The sequence below is a fragment of the Vicugna pacos genome, chromosome 31 (assembly GCF_048564905.1).
Source record: "Vicugna pacos chromosome 31, VicPac4, whole genome shotgun sequence".
NCBI lineage: Eukaryota > Metazoa > Chordata > Mammalia > Artiodactyla > Camelidae > Vicugna > Vicugna pacos.
The window spans coordinates 11158603-11176982 of record NC_133017.1 but is presented as its reverse complement, the minus strand read 5'-3'; the positions used below and the strand labels follow the sequence as shown (position 1 = coordinate 11176982).

The following is an 18380-nucleotide window of genomic DNA, read 5'->3' as shown; positions in this document are numbered from 1 at the left end:
AGCTGAAAGAGGCTTAGACCGGAAGCACGTTCCGATGAGAAAACAGAAGACGGGCAACTGCGTGCACCCTCGGGCTGCAGCACCTCCGCCCACCGCCTGCTGCGACTGAAACAGCGCGGGGGGCGCCCGGCGTGGCTGCGTGACGGAGGCCGGCAGGCTGCGCAGCATCTCTGTGTCAGCAGAGGGCCCGAGGGCACTCCTACTGAACGCAGACAGCATTCTCAGCCCCTCACCTCACACCACACACAGACAGCAAACCACAGTGGATCAAAGACCTAAATTTAAGAGCTAAAATGAGAAAGAAACATTGAAGTAAATCCTCACCACTTTGGATTTGGCAAAGGTTTCTTAGATATGACACCAAAAGCACAAGCCACAAAAGGAAAAAAATATGTAAACCGGGCTGCTTCAAAAGGTAAAACTTCTCTGCATCAAAGGACACTATCAAGAGAGTGAAAAGACAGGCCCCAAAATTAGAAAAATACTTGCGATCACAGATCTGACAGGGCTGACCACCCAGAAGACGTGACGAACACCTAAGTGCAACAGCCGATTAAAAGGGGGGCAAAGGACTTGAAAAGGCATTTCTCCTACGAAGACACGCAGGCGGCCGTCAACAGCTGAACGGATAAGCAAAGCACGGTGCATTGTTCACACAGTGAGATGTTACCATTCAGCCATACAGAGGAACGAATACTGACACCGGCTACACCGTGGATGAACGCTGGAAACGTGCTGCTCAGTGAGAGAAGCCAGACAGAGGCCACGTATCGTCTGATTCCACTTCCATCAAGTCCCCAGAAAAGGCATGTCTGCAGAGACACAAGGAAACTAGTGCTTGCTTAGGGGTGGGAAGCGCGGGTCGAAGGGAGGGCATGACCTTGAAGGTCAGTGTTGGTTTCTTTCTCTCTTTCTTTATTGAAGCATAGCTGGTTTACAACATTGTGTTAGTTCCAGGTGTGCAGCACAGTGACTCAGTCATACATGCAGACACATCTTTATACGTTACACAGTAAATCCCCATTGCTTATCTATTTCATGTGCAGTAGTGTTTTTCTGTTAATCCCAAACTCCCTAATTTCTTCCACCGCTCGCCCTTTCCCTTTCCCTTTGGTAACCATAGATTTGTTTTCTCTGTCTGTGACTCAGGATTTCTTCTATGGTGATGCAAATGTTCTAAGAAAGGAGACCATGGGAACGGCCGGGCCTGCCTGTGCCTGCACTGAAAACTATCGGATTGTGCACTTTAAATGAGTAAAGTGTGTACTATGCGAATCCTATCTCAATAAAGCTGCTAAAAAAAGAGAAAATGAAATAGTCAAATAGTTCACAAAAGCTACCTGAATTTCGGCCCCTGTCAACGTAAAAGGAAGAGAAAACAGTAATCATTCCTAAGAGGTAAATTTATAAAGTTTTAAGATCAGGAAGGAGAACATTCTGTATTTAAGAGTTGAATTAAGAATGTCAAGAATTCATGTCTAACGAGGTGCTAAGCACCCTTCTGACCATGGGTGTCCAGCGTCCACGACCGACGGGCACAGTGTAAGAGTGAGGGACACCTCCACACCTGGAAAGCGGCGCTGCGGGTTACGCGGTGACGTCCCAGTTTGGTCTCCTTTTGCGTGAAGCAGTTTCGGTGGAGAAAACATGAGTTGTGGAGAATGTACTGTCAGATGATGTAAGACAAACCTGTCATCGATACTTTAACGTTTCTGATGAACAGTCCTGCATCCCTTTAACGCTTTGATGACCCCAGCTGGGCCAGGACCGGAATCATTTTAAGACAAGAAAAGGGAAGAATTGCACTTCGAGCTCAGGCCTCCTTTCGGAGCCACTTTAAACACCCTACGCTTTTCTGAAACTTTTGGTCACGTTCCCTGGCCTTAAATAACATTTCCAATCGACCCTGAACTCGCAGACGAGGGTGTGGCAGTGACTGGCTTCTTCCAGGAAAGGCCACCCGACTCCTCAAGGTCAGTCAGGCTGTTCCAGGCTGAGCCCGAACACATTTCCTCTGCCCATCGCGACTGAAGCCTTCTCCAAATCATTTCCTATTTGATTCTCAAATTATTTACTACTTGACACTGACGCTAAGTCAATCAATTCCATGGTAACAGGAGAGGAAAAGGGAAGGGGGGCTCCGGGAGAACTGACAGACACGTGCCCCAAGCTCTTCAGAAACCCCTGTCCCCGTCCCAGTGCGGGAGGGGCTCTCCGAGGCCAGGGACTCGGGAGGAAGCCGAGGCCGTGTCTACTTCGCACAGGAGGAGATGCGGACAGGCCTTGGTCAACTCAGAATCAGCTTCCTCCGACATCGCAGCTGGTTATTAGAACAAGATGCTCTGAGGACCCCGGTGTTTCAAAGCAGAAGCAGGACAGGTAAGTCCGGACCTCCATCCTTCAGCAGCCGTGAGGACGCGTCTCCTGCTGGTCTGTCAGCAGTGCCTCCGGCAGGACACGGGTCTAGCCTGCCCCAAAGACAAGCCGTCTGTCGACGTCCTGTCACCTGACCTCCCACCGTCCCCAGTTCTGACACCCAGTGCGCTCAAGCTCATACGTGTGATTTGCAGGGACTCATTCCACCCACATCCAGACGTGTAGGTCCGGGGCCTCGGCTGGGCAGGTCTCTGGGGAGGAGGGGGGCCGTGTCAGGTGCAGAAGGAAGCGGGCCGGCCAGGGGGCTCCGGGCTCTGAGTCCCACTTGGTGGCGCCTCCTTCGTCTGGACTGAAAGGACCCAGAACAGAGATGGTGTTGAAAAGACACACCCTCCTCTTTCCGTCTTAATTCCAGCTGCAGGAGGACCTGGTCTACTCAGGCTGCGTCCCACCGGCACCAAGAGTGCACGGAGACCCCGCTGTGTAAAAGTGGCCTTTGGTCCCTCGTTATCGCGCGAAGTAACAAACACCACGCACTTCTCTCTGGCCGGCACCAGGGGAACCCGGGCCCGTGGTCCCCAGCACAAACCAGCTTTTCAAGTAACGGGACGTTCGGGAGACACCTAACCACTTTTTGAAACCACTCTCTGCCCGGCTTCGGTGAACATAAAACATCCTTTATTCTGCTTCTCTCCAGGAAGGCAGCTGTTAGGTGTCAGACACTCACAACACGACAAAGTCCAATACAATCCTGCCTTTTAAAGGGAGGGCGCTTAGAGACAACACGAGGCGACTCTGCAGAGCGTCATCGTGACACCTCTCCTCTCTGCACAGGGTTGCCTGTGATGGAGTAAGAGGAGACGTGACCGCCTCACATCTGATTCAGAGGACACACTCCACAGGAAGCCACAACTCAAGGGAGAGGGCAGCTTCCGACAGAAAACACCATCCTCGGAGCAAGAACTCACCCCCGAGGCCAAAGTTGTTGGGAAGCCAAGCTACAGACTCCATTTTAGAAACTACAGAGAACAAAAGACGTTTTTACTCTGCACTGCACTGAACTTAAGACCATGTTTTATGGCTCTTTTTTTTTTTTTGCTACAAACATTATTGCACATAATGATACATCTCTGAAACCAGACGGCATATCAGCTGGTTTTCAACAAAGAAACAAGGACAAGAAAATATTTGTGGTCTTTCCAGAAAACTTTCACAACCTTCACATTTAATGGCAATTACCAGGAGAGAAGAAAGGCTGGAATTACAGCCGAGGCACATCATGACCCCTACATGACCGATTTATAAACTCCGCTGGGGAAAAGGAACCCCGGGGAGCTGCGCTGCTGCTCTGGGTTCCTGACGCACGTGGTGAAGCACACACATCTGGAGACTGTGTGCCGAGCCCACGGCTTCACAGCTTCCCATCAGGAGGCTCACAGCTGGAGCCCCTCAAATGCCACCTACCGCAGATACACACGCTGCTTGGCTGAAATAAAGCACTAGACCTACAGGACGCTGTGAAACGGGGCACAAGGCAACACGCTGACAGGGTTTCTGAGTTGAGCCGGGGCAGAGACAGGAGCTCCAGCAAACGTGGGAACGGAGACCGAGAAACTCACCAAGGCATCTCCCCGAGCATCCTCACGTCCTTGACAAAAGGGGGAGCCCGCGCTCTCCTCGGGGGCACCTCCACACCCGCAGGTCAGAGGATGCAGCCCCTGCACAGTGAAGTGGGTAGTCCTTTTTTCTTTTTTAATTTAAGTACAGTCAGCTACGATGTGTCAGTCTCTGGTGCACAGCACAGTGTCCCAGTCATGCATATGCACACACATATTCGTCTTCATATTCTTTCTCATTCTAAGTGACTACAAGACATTGAATACAGTTCCCTGTGCTACGCAGTTCAAAACTGCTGTTTATCTATTTTATACACAGTAAGGTTCTGATTGCAATTAATGTACAGTTTCCCTTTGAACAATGGAGCAAATGTGTGTGTCAGTCTACACATTGTGGTCAACCAGCCAACTTGTTTTGTGAAAATCTACACATTTTATCCAATTAGTTTAATATGCATATTATTCTGAAAACCAGATGAAACAGTATCTAATCCTTGCCATATATGGAAAAGGTTTTCAAAACCCGACATCGATTCTGGTGCTGTCCCCACGGCTTGCGTGATCACAACTTCAGCAAGTAAGGAAATGGTCCTTCTTAGGTTTGCTGAGAAAACGAACAGTCCGCTTTCATGCACGTGAGAGAAACCAACTCAAACAAACCTCCCTGCTACTAATGTTCTCACCACGACGTGACTGTATTCATTTGAATGAAAAACTCACACATTCACAGAAAAAATAAATCAGTGGTAGGAAGCTGGCAACCTAACGTATGTCTGCCCGCAGCGGACTGCAAGCAATGCTCTGGCAGTGGAAGCTGCAGACACAAACTGAAGCCCAGTACACACGGACCGGAGGCTCGTGAGCTGGGAACGAGTGTTCTAGAACACCTAAGCCTGGGAAACACCTAAGCTTGTTCAATACAAACCCAATTCAAGGTCCTCCCAGGACGGGAGAGGCTAGTGACGGACTGGACCACAGGGAGAAAGTGTGAATGAAATAAGGAGGGGCTGGAAAGAAGTGCAAATTGCCCTGGAAATGGCTCTATCTGCTTCCAACTACAAATGACCTGGGTGGCTCCTGGTGAAACGCCAGCAGGTGACCCTCAGGATGCTATGACATCCGTGCGGCCCCACCCACCTCGTCGGATGCAAAGCTGTCGCCTCAGAGCTCTTGCTCCCTGTCCCCCCACGGTCCCTTGTCTATGGGATTATCTGTGGGGTTCTTTGTTTCTACACAACATCCCTTGAACATTTTGATGGGAAATGCTTCTGTCTGGACGGAAACCTGCTTTCCTGGTGGACTTGCTAACTCACCACGCTCTCCTGCACACAAGGAGGGCCCTGCGTGGTCCTGGCTTTCCAAAGCCACTTTGGGACCCATTCGCCATCACCACCGGGCACCTCCGATCTCTTGAAGTCTCGGTGTCCCACCCACCGTCACCCCCTCTTCCCTGTTCGTCCTCAGTGACTGTGGCCATTTCCTCCCTTCCCTTGATGGCTTCACTCCTCCGCATTAATTTCCTGCCATCGCCCTTGGCCGCTGTCCATGGAAACGTTCCCTGAGACGTCTCCACTTCGTGGCTCCCTGATCACTCCCTCCACTCCTGTGACCTTAACTCCACTGAAACCATCCGGCTCAGACGTAACTGAAATCCCTCTGTCGCTTGGAAGTTTGTTCTTTGTAAAGTCCTGGAACGTTCAGAGTTGTGTCTCTGGTCCCAACTCCTGCTCCCTTTGCGTGTTTTCCCACCTCACGTCCCCGAGTCGCTGTCATTCTCGGTGTAACTTCCATTTTCCTGAGTCCTTTTCCCCTGAAGCCCTGATCAGGCTTCATCTGCTTCCCTCTCTGACCCCTCAGCACGTTGGAGCCGGTGGGGCTGGCACGCCGGGGGCGCCGTGGTCTGCTCGCCCTTCAGAGTCGGGCTACGCTGACACAGTCCTGAAACCACGCTCGCCGAAGCCTGCTCGCTCCCCTTGACCTCCCCTTCCTCTGCCGGTGGACGCCCCCACCACGGACTGACTGACAGTTCTGCTATGTGACTCAGAACTCCCTTCTTCCTCCACTTTCCCCACCTCACCACCATTTCTAAGGGGACGTCTCATCCGACTTCCGGAGGTCCTCGTACGGATGACACAGCAAATGCTGGCCTCTGAAGTATTTGGCTTATTTTTGGCTTTAAAATGACAGCTCATCTTACTCCTATGACTTTCATCCCAGCCCCTGAGATGTGCATAGGAGGGGCGGGGGCTTTGGGGAGAAGACGGTGTGTGCGGAGGAGTCGAGTCACTTTGGACAATGGGGTGTTTTCTGGGGCGGGCTTTCCTGGCTGGGCTGTAAAACCAGATGGAGCCCTGAGGCCCCCGGCTTCTCGGAGATGAGAGGAGCTCCCAGAAGGGAGGCGAGAGCTTTCAGGGCTCGGGCGTCCTGCCCTCGGCTGTGCTCAGAACTGACCATGGTCCCCGAGCTGGGATCTCCTTCCAGGAAGCCCAAAGCTGAGGCTGAACAGATGAGGGAGGGAGGGAGACGCCTGATCAAAAGGACTTACTCCTTTGAACATCACACTTCGTAACCATCGAAGTCAGAAACCTCACTGTCGACAAACTGGAAAAGCAAGTCAACCAGAAAACACAGTCCACCCAGCGTCCTACCGCCCAGGGAGCCGCGGGGGCACCCTGGTGTGCTTCCCTCAGTTGCAGGATACACATCTTAGTGGATTAAAATCTCTTACGGATTATTTTCATGAAATTAGCATTAAGCCATGTGTGTGTCATTTTGTTTCTGGTATTTTTTGGCTTCACACCTGTTGTTACCACTTTGACAGCATATTCACAGCATCACCTCTGCGCGAACTGTTCACACACAGCCCCACCTCTTCTGAGCTGAGGTCTCTCCCAGCAGGGACGGGCTCCTCCTGCTCACTTCATAGTCACCAAAGGGCCCCTCACACAAACTTGGGGGAGATACGGCGGACACGCGAGGAAATACGGCATGACCGTGTGCTCTTTCACGGGAGGCAGCTCGTAGCTGAGATGTGTGGGTGGTGTTTCTTGTGCACGGTCAAGTATGACTTCATATGGACAGCGGGCATCTGCAAGTGTCTCCACTGCATTTTAGACACCAAACCGGACTACCGGCCACTAAAACAAGGGCTCAACCCTCTTCTGGAAACGCAACGAGAAATGACACTGAGAGACCAGCACAGCACAGCCCCAACCTTCTCACATCCAAGGCTTCTAGTCTGCGTCAGCGCCAACGTTTACGTGAAAAAACCGTGCGGAAGGATACATCAAAATGTTAAAAGTCTGAAACTTCAGGAAGTTCCGTGGTTGGACTTTCTACTTCAGGGAGGGGTCGCCTCAAAGAGATCAAACATCAACACCGACTGCGCGAAGTCATCACCGCGTTGAATTTACCAAGAGGCCACGTCCGTGCTCAGAGTTAGGGCCGCGGTCCTGTACGCACTGCTGGGCGCCTGCCTGGGATTTTGCGATAACAGAACCCATTTCCTGTCCTAATACTATGTTGAAAGCCCTTCTCGTTCCGTACGCTGTGCCTTCCCTGCGACTGAACTGCTACTTGACTGGGCTCAGAGGACGTCGAAAATCATTCGACCAGAAATGGAGCTGCCGCCTGCCACGCGTTCAGAATCAAAAACAGAAGGACTCATCTTCCAGATGCTCCCCTGGGTGAGAAGGCGTCTGGACTGCACGGAGTCTCTCTGCCGGCTCAGTGGCTCCACACCCCCGCGTAAAGACACAGGACACGCGGCTCTGACCGCGAGCAGTCTCGCCAGGAGGGTCCTTTTGAGCTTTGTTGCCTATACTGCCCCAGATCGCTCCGCTTACCTTCTCTTTGCTGCGTGTGTGTGCGCGTGCGTGCACGCGCGTGTGTTTAGATCTCGCAGGTAGGGCTCACACTAGACTGCAACCTCGGAGGCTGCTTGTGTCCGAACGCCGAACAGGAGCACAGTGAGACCCTGAACCCTAAGCCCCAGAGGTTAGAGCGTGGACAACGTCCACCTTTCCAGTTACGCCGACCGAGCGCCCACCGGGGCTTGAGTCGTGCCCAACACAAAGGGGACGGGGAGGGCGGACGCAGAGGCCCCCAGCCCCACCCTCCGGAAGCCACCTCTGACGGGGTGTTCCCGTGGCAAGCACATAAACCCTGAAACCGCTGTCTGACTGCACTCCGGCCAGCGGACGGTGTGAGGGTGTCCTTGGCAGTGAAAATGTCCCCTGTCCTTCCAAAAGTCTCATTTTCTCTGTTTTCAAGTAAGATGTTAATAAAATGAGAACACAGAAGAAATGAGGGAGGAATTGACAGGCTCGCAAATTAAGGAACCTGGAGGTGCTCTGCCAATGTGCCTCCATCCAGCAAGATTCTTCCTTAAGCCTTCATAGTCATTCAGCTAAAAGACGAATGATGTCTGGGAAGGCACTGTGAAGTGGGGGCCTCTGGGACGGGGTCGCGGGGAGCAGAGCCACGGTACACCCGGGCCAGGGGTCAGCACAGCAGAGGGGCTGCTCTGAGCTCGGGGGGCTCTCTGTCCACCTGCTCTTGCTTCATTCATGCAGAACTATTTCCGAGCACGGATGCTGTCAGGCCCTGGTCCTGGAGCTGGGGGACAGCACTGAAAGACAGTCAAGGCCTGTCATCACCCTCGTGTGGAAAAGCACCACAAACCAACAAGCACTTGAATAAGACCCTGTCAGCAACGACTCTAGGCCGGGCCGACATCAGAGAGCGTGAGGGCGTCGCTGGGAGGGGCTGGGGAGCTGCTCTGGGCTGCGGGCTCAGGCAGGGCGGTGACATGAGGCTGAGATCGGGAAGACAAGATGGAGTTAGCCGGCAGCAGCCGGCAGAACTTTCCAGGGAGTGGACATTCCACGCAAGGGGACACCCTGTGCCCACTTCATGCCTAGGATGGGGGGGAGCCACACGGAACCCCTGGGTGCAGCCAGCCTGGCTCCTCTGATGAGGAGGGTGGTCCGCTGCCACCTCCTGGCCTCTCATCTCTGCAGCACAGCATGCCTCACCTCCCTCTGCTCGGCACACTTCTCTGGTCTCACATGGGGCTCGTCACTGCTTATTTTTAAGTAGCTGTCAGTCCCGAATTGGACTGAGGAGTCACCTTAGTGGGAGTGAGGTTACGGGACGTGCCCCTCTCGGAGATAGCACTGCAGGGACACTCGGGTACTGAGGGAGGGAGTGGGTAAAGGAGAGGCCAAGGTAGTGAGACGCAGCTGTTCTGAGCAGCCTGATTCAGCCTGAAGTCACTTCGCCCTTTTCAGATAGGAAATCATGACACCTCTGTCTTCTATTTGGGGGCTGAAGGAAGTGAAGGTGCTGAGAACAGGGGCAGAGACAGCTAAAGACAAGCCTCGCCTGCCCCTGATCGAGCAGGTGAGCATGTGAGCATCCTGCCCTCCCTCTCCTGGTCCAGGGCAAGGGCACGTCCCCGGCACCGGCTTCTCTCCGCTGCACCATCCTGTGTCCAGTTCAGGGACCTGCCCACCGCCTTCCCCTCAGGGTCCCCTCTTTGATGCCTCATTTTGCTTCTTCCAGAAGGCAAAGGAAGAAGAAATAAATGCGGCTTGAAAACAGCACATTGCTATTTGCACCCTGTTTGGCCTAATTTCAGAGAGGAGCTCCATGGGAGAACAGGACTCCGCAAACCATCTTCTCTGTCTGGCTCCTAAGGTGTCCATCCAGGGTTCAGTCTTGGAGGCCCCATGCACACTGTGCCTTCCAGGGACTGCATTTTGGCAAGAATGAGGATCCCTGGGATTTTATTTCCTGGGAACCAGCTGAGTCGTACGTTTGTTTTGAATCCTTGGGCATCATCTGCAGAGAGTGGGCGGCCGCAGGCGGACTCGGTGCCCTCTGAACAAGGGATGCTCCACAAATGGCTCACAAGTCAGGTTTACGTCCCCTCCCGCTCTCTTGCTCTGATAACAGCTATGACGTGGGCAGCATGTTGCTGCTTCTCCCAGCAGTGGAAGACAGTGTCAGCCACTGCAGCCCACACACGACCCTACTCGTGTATCCTCCCATGTGGGGTCTACGTGCATCTCGGGCCCACAGCACCTGGAACTCACTGAACGGCCCATGTTCAAGTGTTAACTCACACCTGAGGGGCAGCGGCGGAGCCAAAGGCACCGAGGGTCGCAGAAACGGGAGTGGACGCATCCCTGACCCTGACCTGCCCCAGGGCAGGTGACAGACGCAGCTGGAGGCTGTTGGCGGGGAGGGCGGCAAGACCGCTGGGAGGGTTTCAGCCGGAGAACACGGGCTCGGCTGGACCTTGCTGGAGGACAGAATTCAGGACGTTTCTGTCTTTTCATTTTAGTCTTTGATTTGTTTCCTTCTCAACCAGGACTGAGCGATTCAAGAGAAAAAAATGCAAAGAGACTTGCCTTTGGACAATGATACTTTTTCAGGATTCTGACAAATCAAACACCATTTTCAGGTTAACTTATTGCAAGAGTAAATACTTACATTCCTGTTTATTTGCCCCTCCTAATTATTCCCCATTTGTTTGCAAATGATTCAGATGAACGCAGTGCCATAAAGTCACCCAAACAGAAGCCTCTCCTTTTATGAAAAGGAGTCAAACCCTGGGCTGATGAGAAAAGATTTGGGTGAACCCCAGTTTTTCCACTGCCCAACGTAAGACACAAAACTTCATTTTTCCCAATGTGTGAAAAGAAAATAGACGTACGTAAGGACATCATCAGTAACTTCAGTGCCCTCCCACGTTATTTGCAGGTGTCACTCAACAGCATTCCTACGAATGGATCCAACTTTTAAAACAATGAGCAAATCTTTTCAGAAGAGACGGTGGTAACGGGAGTGGTGGAGGACCTCGCTCCAAACCACGACACTGGTTACCGCAAGAGGGCGGCTTGGAGACGGGGAAGGAGAGGATTTTTCCTTTCATCACTTCTGTACTGTGTGAACTGTCACGTCAAGCACGCATGTGCTTTGTAATTAAAACAAAATCCAAAAAAAGTATTAACACTCAAGAAAATTTTAAATGCACATCTATTTTGAAATGCACATCTCATATTATTTCCTACGGAGTAACTGGCAGGGAATTACACAATAAGAAAATCATTAAGTGACGCTCTAAGGATACATTTAAACACAGGAAGACTTGAAACAAGAAGGCAGTAGCAAAACCTGGGACCAGCAAGGGTTACTTCGAAGCTACCAGGTTTCCCTGCGTTTCCTCGAGAAGGGAACGTAAGCACTGAAGTCCACTTGCCCTGGCCTGGACTTTGCACTGGAAGTCTGACTAGTAAGCAAACACGACGTCACTCTTCGACCCTGTGCTTGAGCCACGCTCCCTCTCAGCAACCATAGAAGTGCTTCGTCTGCCTTTTGCAGACGTCCCCCACCCCCATCACAGATGTTGCCTGAAGCAGAGCTCAGGGCTGGGGAGCTCCCGGGAGGGGCTGTCAGTGCCTGTGAACAGCGCCTCCTGTTTGCTTTCCTGTGACTCAGACTCCACTCAGGGGCCAGGACACCAGGTATGCCTCGCTCAGAGCGCGGCCAGGGGACACCCCCGCTCTGCCCCAGGAGGGCAGGTCCCTCGTTCCATCAAAAGCACTGCAAATGCACATTCAAGACGCACAGACAAAAGCAGTCAGCAGAGCAATGAATTCTAGGGGTTGGAGCCACAAGCGTATAAACCTCGTTTAAGGCTGCTTCTTGTGAACTCATTTCACCTGTCTGGCACCTCAAGGTGGGGCTGGGGTTCGGGTATGAAACGTTCGCCGCTATAACCTGCCGGCCTGGAAGAGGACCCTCCCTGGGCTGATACAGGGTGAAGTGCCGGGCAGTAAAAGAGAGATTTTTGAAACTGTGGCCCAGGATTGCCCAGAAGTTTATTTCTTATAAAACTGTCTGCCCATCTGCCTTAAGGCATTTGTCTGGCTCATCCGTTATTTGATTTGTCTAATATTGTTTATGAAATTGCCTAGTAAACAATACGGTGATGTCTGGGTGTAAGACTCTATCCTAATGTCTACGATCCAGCAGATGAGTTGAGGGCAGGCAGAGGAAAGCAGGCTGCTCCAACCAGGGACGCAGAGCAAACCCATCTGAGAGCCGCCCTTCCTGCCCCAAATCAAAACTTGCAGACACCACGGGGGATGCAAGGGGCACCCCAGGTCCCGGCGGGTTCATTCTCCAGGAAACGTGACCTCGCAGAGAACATCCGCCTTTTATGTGACTGACCCCATCAGGGCAGGAATTCAAGGTCTGCTCTGCAACCATGGAACCTTGTGAGTTCCCTGATCTCTGCCTCCCTGGCACTGTCACACTCCGTTCACAACCACTCTCCCCGCCTGGGGCCACAGGAAACAGCGCACGCACGGTCCTAACGAGACAACGGAAGCCAAGTGCGAAGGCGGTGCCCACGGAAGAGCCCCAGAGCCAGGCGGGCTGGGCTGTGAGGGGCACTATTCTCTGTGACCAGACCAGCCGCCCCAGCCGGGTTCCCCGCCACCCCAGCATATGCATAGCAGGTCTCCCCACTCAGCTGTCGGGCTCCTGTGCTTGTCTACATCAGATTTCCTCACGGATTCTCACATTTAAATCATTTGGAAATGCTTAGCAGGGAGCTGGAAGTGGGTCCCTTTCCCAGCCTCTGTGGGGGCGGCTGCAGCCTCGACGTCCACTGGGGGCCATGCCGGGCACAGGCATTGTCACAGCTGAAACCAACCGTAGCGTTTACAGAAAGCGGATATAACCAAACTGCCAAACTTCTCATTTACCTTCTTATTTTGGGGTCTCTGTTATGATTTTGAAGGACCCCACTTGGTGGCAAGGTCACACCAGCCCGTGACAACTTGCCACATGGTTGAGTCCAGGCAACCGTCCTTCCTGACCAGAGAGGCAGTCTAGTGCTGGAGCGGAGAGAACTGTAAAGCCACGCACAAGTACTCACAGTTTGGGTCTGGCGAGCACGGGCGGGGGCTCCTTCACGGGTGACGGCAGCCCGGCTGGGGCCGGTGGAGACATGCCGCCATCAGCCTTGCCGTTGATCAGGCCGTTCACTCCATGGCCAGGGTGGACGCCGCGGGCTTCCCTGTCGGGGGAGCTGGGCTGAAGGGCTGCCGTGCGGAGTCCTATCTCAGGGCTGTTCACCTGCTGGAGCTCAGCTGGTTTCTTTGAGGCCAACTCGAAGGGACCCGTCTCCCAGACGGGAGGCGGGGGTGGGAGGTGCTGGAAGTGGTCACTGCCGGCCTCTCCCGCAGAGTCGTAGCCGCAGTTTTCCGTGTTGGCTGAGGAAGGGGAGAGAAGGGAGAGACTGAGATGCTGCCAGCCCAGCAGCTCATGTCCCTCCGTCCGAGTCGACCTGGGAACCCTGGGCCCTGCCCAAAGCTGGCCGAGGGCCTGGCTCTCCCAGACTTGTTGTCACCACCACTGATTCATTCCTCCCGTGGCCCCAGGAGGGAGACCAGCTGCCAATTCATTAACAAGGTCAAACAGGAGCTGAAGATAGAACTTAGTTGAAAAAGACAAAGACAACACCAACAGCATTAACTAAGGCTGCTTCGCCCACGCCCATTTCAGCCCCGCATCCGACTGAGCTCCCTGCCTGCTTCACGGAGGCGCACGCAGGCTGAGGAGGGTCTACGTGCCGGGCAGCGGGCACCCCCTCCCTCCTTCATTATGAAGCTAAGTGACACTCTGAGGGAAACGTCTCAGGATCACACGGATGATCCCCCCCCTTCAGATGATGGCCACAGCCTCACTCAGCACAGAAGGCACGTCTGCGCGTCACCCTCAGCAGACCGAAGCATTCTGAGACGAGAGTGCGTCCCCCCAGGACTGCTCACCCCGTCCAGTGCCCAGCAGGGTCCTGGGACACACTGAGCCTGCTCGTCCAGGTAAACTAAGCTCAAAAACATCTCTCGATGGCGCTGGAGCAGATTCATGCCAGACAAGGACGGGAAGCACCACACGCCGACCTTTGTCACCCGGACTCCAAGCCCGGAGCCGTGGGCGCAGGACTGAGGCATCGCACTCTTGCTGTGCCATTTGGTGGGACCGCCTGCAACTCAAAACCAAAGCACTGGGCCCCTCCCTGTTCCGGAGGTCCAGTCATGACCCCCAGCCTCCTCTCAACGCTCAAGTCCTCATTCGTATCCGGCGGTTCCCCGTTAAGGTGAACTTTACAGTTCTTTTCTTAATGAAGATGAGAAAGGATTTACAGTTCCCTGCAACAGCCCAAAACGGGCCTCGTTTGTCTCTCTGCTGCCCCCTGGCAGCAAGGTCTGATCTCGCTCTCCTAGAGAAATCCGGGTGCAACTCGGGCTCCTCCACGCCCACCTCATTCACGTTCACAGAGGAGCCACCGACCCCCCTGACCACAGGCTACAGGCCAGGCTTGGCCAAAGAGGTGTTTTAAAAACCATTGTAAGATAAACAACAGAGACACGGCCATGAAGACAAAGTGAATCAAGTTAACAGCAGAGAAGAGTCGCTGAAGGTAACAGAAACCAGGGGGAAGAGCTGCTTCACATCGCTTTCCCGAGCGGTAAGCTTCTGTGTTTAAACACATCCAGTTTTGAACGTCGGCTTTCACCATGTAACACATTTAGTTTTTCAGGAGTCCACCCTCAACCAAGTCTGATTTCTAAGACCGTCACAGCTTCCCCGAATCACACAGCTTCTCCCATGGGTTAAACAATGCCTGAATGTCCCAGGGTCTCCAGACCTCCAGTCGGCCCTGCTGAGGACGGCTGCTGCCCCGCCACTGACGGGAGCGCGATTCTGGGGCAGAGTGAGGACCGGGGGCGTCAGCTCCACTGCTCCCGAGCCCGGGACGCACGCCTGAAACCCGGCCCCACGTGCCCTGCTGCTGCGTCACTGTCACCTTTGTGTCCTCATCTTCATCCCCCCCATCCAGCCTTGTGAAGAGACCCTGATGGTTAGGGCGAGTCCCGGACCCGTGAGCATTCCTGGAGGTGTTGTCCCCCCGAGTCAGCCCTCCTCCACCACGTACCTGAGGTGACCACCAGCTGGGCAGTGCTGGTGACTGACCCGTAGTCATTGCTGGCCGAGCACGTGAAGATGCCCGCGTCTTCAGGGAAGGTCTCTGCGATGACCAGGGTGCAGATCTCCTCTGGAAGGGAACGGGGGACAACTCGTCAGAGTCACTCAGAAGAAGCGGGCCCTCTGCCTCTCTGAACAAGCAAACAGGTAACAGTGATCAAAGGGCCACTTTGGGACGTCTTCACAGTAGAATCTCTTCACACCTAACTTAGCAGTTCAGCCTAGCGGCAAACGCTTTGCAGTCAGACTCGTTCCCTGTGAGGGCGGACACGCTCAGCCTCGACCACCCTCAGTGCCCTCGTCTGCAAGGTGGGGACGACATGCACCTCGTGGGGGTGTCTGCAAAGACGCTACAGGACATCTGCAGAGGGTACCCCTCTGCACGCAGCACGCGGGAGATGCCAGCCCGTCCCGCTCCCGCCCACTTTAGCTGTCAGTAATGGAAGGTCTTTCAACGAAAATGACGCTGAAAAGCAACTTGCGGGGAAAATCAAGCATCTCTGAAAAGCCGACAGTGGGAGAAAGGAGCATGACATGTAAATGTTTGGCTGCAGACAATGATCTGGAAGCCACTGTCACACAGGGCGGCAGTGCTCAGCAGCATGGGAAGCCCAGACTCCGGGATCAGCTTCCAGGGCTTGGAGGAGGATCCCGCCACACGGTGCCTTTGAGACTCTGGTCAGCCTCCCTGAAGGTCAACGCTCCCACCTATAACGTGGAGCCCATTACAGAACCTTATAGGGTTTGTATGAACCAGGACTCGTAAGTTAGCCGTCACAGGGTTATGGTGAGGGGTGGCGATGGCAACCGTGACAACAGCTCCATGAGCCCTCATGGGGCTCTGGGTACTGCGACCAGCACTGAAGATGGATTAACCTAGATTTAACCCCCACGTCAGCCTCGCGAGTAACGTTTATCATGAGTAACTCATTTTACAGGCAGAAAGCGGACGCACAGTACATCTAAGTGATGTATCCAAGGTCACATGGCTAGTAAGTGTAAAATGAGAACTCAAACCATGTCGGCCCCAGACTCCACCCTCCTCACAACCACCTGTTCCTGGGCTGTGACACACGTCGCGCAGAGGACGCCGCCTGGAACCTGGTAGACGCTCTGTCATCGGTGACCGACGGCTTCTCCAGGAAGAGGAGACCCGTCTCGAGTGTGACGGCTGCTTCTGTTTAAGTCATTCATTGATCATGTCTGGATGCGTTTCTTACTTTGGGAGCATGTTAACTATTTTTAAACTGAATGACTGAATGATCTTGTACCAGGAAAGTAAAGATGATTGTGTTGGTAAACGTGAAGAAAAGCCACGTATTTCCGATTCCCACAGAGGCTCTGTGGGCTGTTCACACAAGCGTGGGCCATGCAGGACTCCGTGCTGGGGCTGTTCTGTAGCTCCTGCCTCCTCCACTTCCAAGGAGCACGATCCACGGTTTAAAAACACTGCCCTGGAGGACCCACCACACTTCCTGACTCAAAAAGCATCAATGAATCCTGCTATAGGTGCCTGGCACATTAAGAGAAGGGTTTTCAGGAAAAGGCTTGGGAGATGCTTAAAAGTCCACAATTGTCACTGATGAACAGGTTCACTGAGCAGAAGGAAAACAGGAGCAGCAGCACAAGGAGGGGCCTGTGGGGCACACAGTCCCCAGCTCCCCACCGAGGAGGAGGATGGAGAGGGTCCGGATGAGTCAAGTCGGAGCTTCACGTAAGACGGAGCATTCGGCGAGTGAGACGTCCCGGGAAGGGAACAGGGACTGGGAATTTGTGAATGGAATACATGCAGTTATGGAATGAATTAAGAGTCCTGAAATAAAACCCACCGCATTAGTGCTGTCAGAGACGCTGGACGGACTGGCCCAAATCCCGTGCTTCTTTAGGGTCCAAAGTGCGCCTCTCAAGGCCAAGGTTACTTAATGTGGAAGCCAGAATGCCGAAGGTCGCGCCCTGCCCCTCACCCTCCCCACAAACTCTTGCTTCCTCGAGCACAAGGTCTCTCAGCTGTTCTGCCCTGCTTCCCAGCCAGGACACAGGGAACCTCACGAGCAGCGAGGTACCGGCAGACTTGGGATGGGAGACAAGGAGCTGCCTGGGTCTGACACCGTAATCCTCTCACCATCCAGGACACTCCCTGGAAACTCACCCGCACAAGCAGGCGGGCTGTGTGTCCTCTAAGACACGAGATGCTCGGGAAGGATGTACGCCCCGTCAAGAGGACCGTGTAACGTGGACGTGCTGACATGAGGAGAAATGAACGGCCCACCTGCAGGCCTGGGGCAAGGACCCTGGTACCGGCCGTCCTCCGGGGGCGGCCCTCGTAGTGGGTGCTGCTGGGAGCCCAGAGCCCTCGGTCTCAGCAGCGCCTGCCCGGGGACACGCCTCACCCCTGCTCTGTCCCCCAGGGCTGGTGCTCCCGGGACGGTCGTCCCTCAGCCTGGGAAGATGGGGTTTCTGGAGGCGCAGAGAAATGCCGTCGTTCTCAATCCCTGAGAAGGCTTCGCCCATAAACGTTCTGTTTCCAGTCAGTATAATCCTGTGCCCTGAAAGCTACATTTTAAATCAGGGTAACATCTCGTCCAGCAGGGATGGCAGCAAGCGGCTTGGGGGTGGTCTTGCCAGCTCTTAGAGTGCCTTCTGATGTCACCTACAATCTTGTGATTAAAAAAAAGTTATACCATTTTAAGAAAACCTGAGCTTGTTCCTATAGGTGCGCCTTCTGAGGATGAGATTTTATGTCCTCCCCCCACAGCCCTGGGCGCCCTCCTGCTCAGCCCCACATCTCCACCTCATGTCACCTTCCAGGAACCCTTTCGGCTACGTCTGGTCAGACCCACCACCAGCTGTGGTGTTAGAACTGTGGACACCCTCGCGGCAGCGTCACAACGTAACTACCGACGAGATGCGCTGTGTGTGTGTCTGGTTCCGACACTGCGCGGACCCCGGTGGGTGCAGAAGGACGTCCTGTCCGGGCGGAGCGCTCAGCATCCCCCTCGGCAGGTGTCCCATGAGCCCTTCTGAACAAATGCATGGATACGACTTCGGTTGAGGGGAAAAAAGGGAACACTGGCTTTCTGAAAAGACCGCATGTTTCCAATGTGATTGAGCGAAATCCATTTTCTACCAACTTTCAGGAACACTTCTATCCCATCACGTGGGGCATATTCCTACCCAGAGGCGAGGACCGACTAAACGTACAGTTTACATACAAAACAGGAAAACAAGGAATAAATAAGCCCCAGCGTGTGCTTCCGGGCTCTTCTAGGCTGCCACATCTCTGTGACTGGACACAATTTTAGCCCCGATCCCCCCCAGTCT

General features: G+C 53.8%; 1 protein-coding gene across 3 annotated transcripts in view; it reads right to left on the bottom strand.

The window, feature by feature from the left end:
* Positions 1 to 18380, bottom strand: part of PALLD (palladin, cytoskeletal associated protein) — a 279165-nt gene that overhangs the window by 126948 nt on the left and 133837 nt on the right. For all 3 annotated transcript variants that reach the window (XM_072952688.1, XM_072952689.1, XM_072952690.1), the window contains exons 8-9: positions 15010 to 15129; positions 12946 to 13282 (exon numbers count right to left, since the gene is read on the bottom strand). In XM_072952688.1, the coding sequence (XP_072808789.1) occupies positions 12946 to 13282; positions 15010 to 15129 (457 nt within the window). The remainder of the gene's footprint in view (positions 1 to 12945; positions 13283 to 15009; positions 15130 to 18380) is intronic.